The following is a 1,363-nucleotide window of genomic DNA, read 5'->3' on the forward strand; positions in this document are numbered from 1 at the left end:
CTAGATTGTAGAGGACCGGAGCGGATCTATGTAGTAGTGAGGGCACAACCGCACAACCCCTGCTGACCTGCTCATTTATATGTTGTACATGGTAGAGTATAGATTTTCATCATAGAGTTTCCAGCCCATTTGAACTTAAATATCCTTGTTCTTATATTTTAGGGTTTGTTCTTATAAGAGCATCTTCAAGAGAGGTTCTAAAATAGGTCATATTTTAAAATATAGGAGTGAGATCAAAAAATAGCTTTCCAACAAAGTCACTATTTCATAAATTTTAATTAAATTAATATAGGAGTTTAACTCCTAGGTCTCAAATATGCTACCTTGACCGAGGGACCTATCTCTTCTCCAACCAACTTCCACCGCTTGCTCTGGCAGTGGTACCCACCCGACGCCCGCCTCCCTTCCTTCGTGCATCGGCGATCCGCGCTACCCACCGGAGGTCGCCTCCCTCCCCACTCTGCACGACGAACCCCCATATCGAGCCTACACCCGCATCATTCCCATCTCCCAGGTGCCATGGTCTCGTTCCGCACAGGGAGCTCTGCCCCCGGACCCGCCGGCCGCCTCCCTCACCACCCGCACGACGAGGCAGACCGACTGACGTGCCACCTGCACGATGAGCCCAGACTCATCGGCGCATTCCTCCCCACCCGCCGGTGCGTCCATTCCTAGCCGCCGGTGCACCACGCTCATCACCCGGTCGGCACGCCAATCAACTACGGCCAACTCCTCAGTGAATGTTCCAAAGTGCGCTGGCCTTGTTTTATGATTTCTCATATATCTCTCCATCTTCTGTGACTTGCCTGATTCCTGTGTTCCCAGCTGCTCAGTGAATGTCGCTATTTCTTTATGTGTTGCTAGCATCTATTATTTAGATTGCGAGACGAGCTTGAACTCTGCAATAGATTTATGACATGTTTTTTGTTTCAGCTCCATTGCAAGATTTTAATTGTTTTAGCTCCAGTACAAGCTCGCTTTGCTCCAGTACTTCAATAATCCGAGAATAGAACTGTAGGATTGCGTGAAGGAGTCTCTGCATATCAGCCGGACATGGAGGATTGCAGTCGGACGCCGGCGGAGTGATGTGACCGATGTCGTGCTGAGAAACAATACCTATGTAGCGGTGTGTTGGCACCCATCTGGGTCTCAATCAGTGTGAGGTGTATCTGTGGCTGTGCTCTCTGCGGAGGTGCGCATGGTCTGTAGCCTGGGGTCAGATAGTCTGTGACCTGGCAGCAGGAGCGAGGTTCTCCACATCGAGTTGGACAGTCCGCACGTGCGCAGAGGCGATGGCTTTCGCAACAGCACCTGGATCTAACTATCAGGAGGGATCCCGTCATGGAGGAGAGTTCCGAGGGTT

At 50.7% G+C, this 1,363-nt stretch overlaps 1 protein-coding gene across 1 annotated transcript; it reads left to right on the forward strand.

Moving 5' to 3' along the window:
* Nucleotides 1-339: 339 nt before the first annotated feature.
* Nucleotides 340-932, forward strand: LOC100278031 (uncharacterized). The gene has a single exon (NM_001364313.1). It carries the CDS (start codon nt 520-522, stop codon nt 673-675), a length of 156 nt encoding a protein of 51 aa, NP_001351242.1. The 5' UTR covers nt 340-519; the 3' UTR covers nt 676-932.
* The last annotated feature ends 431 nt before the right edge of the window (nt 933-1,363 follow it).

Source organism: Zea mays, chromosome 5 (genome assembly GCF_902167145.1).
Source record: "Zea mays cultivar B73 chromosome 5, Zm-B73-REFERENCE-NAM-5.0, whole genome shotgun sequence".
Classification (NCBI taxonomy): domain Eukaryota; kingdom Viridiplantae; phylum Streptophyta; class Magnoliopsida; order Poales; family Poaceae; genus Zea; species Zea mays.

Bases quoted from the DNA above. Each gene is read 5' to 3' on its own strand.
- LOC100278031 (NM_001364313.1), top strand. From the start codon at position 520: ATGGTCTCGTTCCGCACAGGGAGCTCTGCCCCCGGACCCGCCGGCCGC.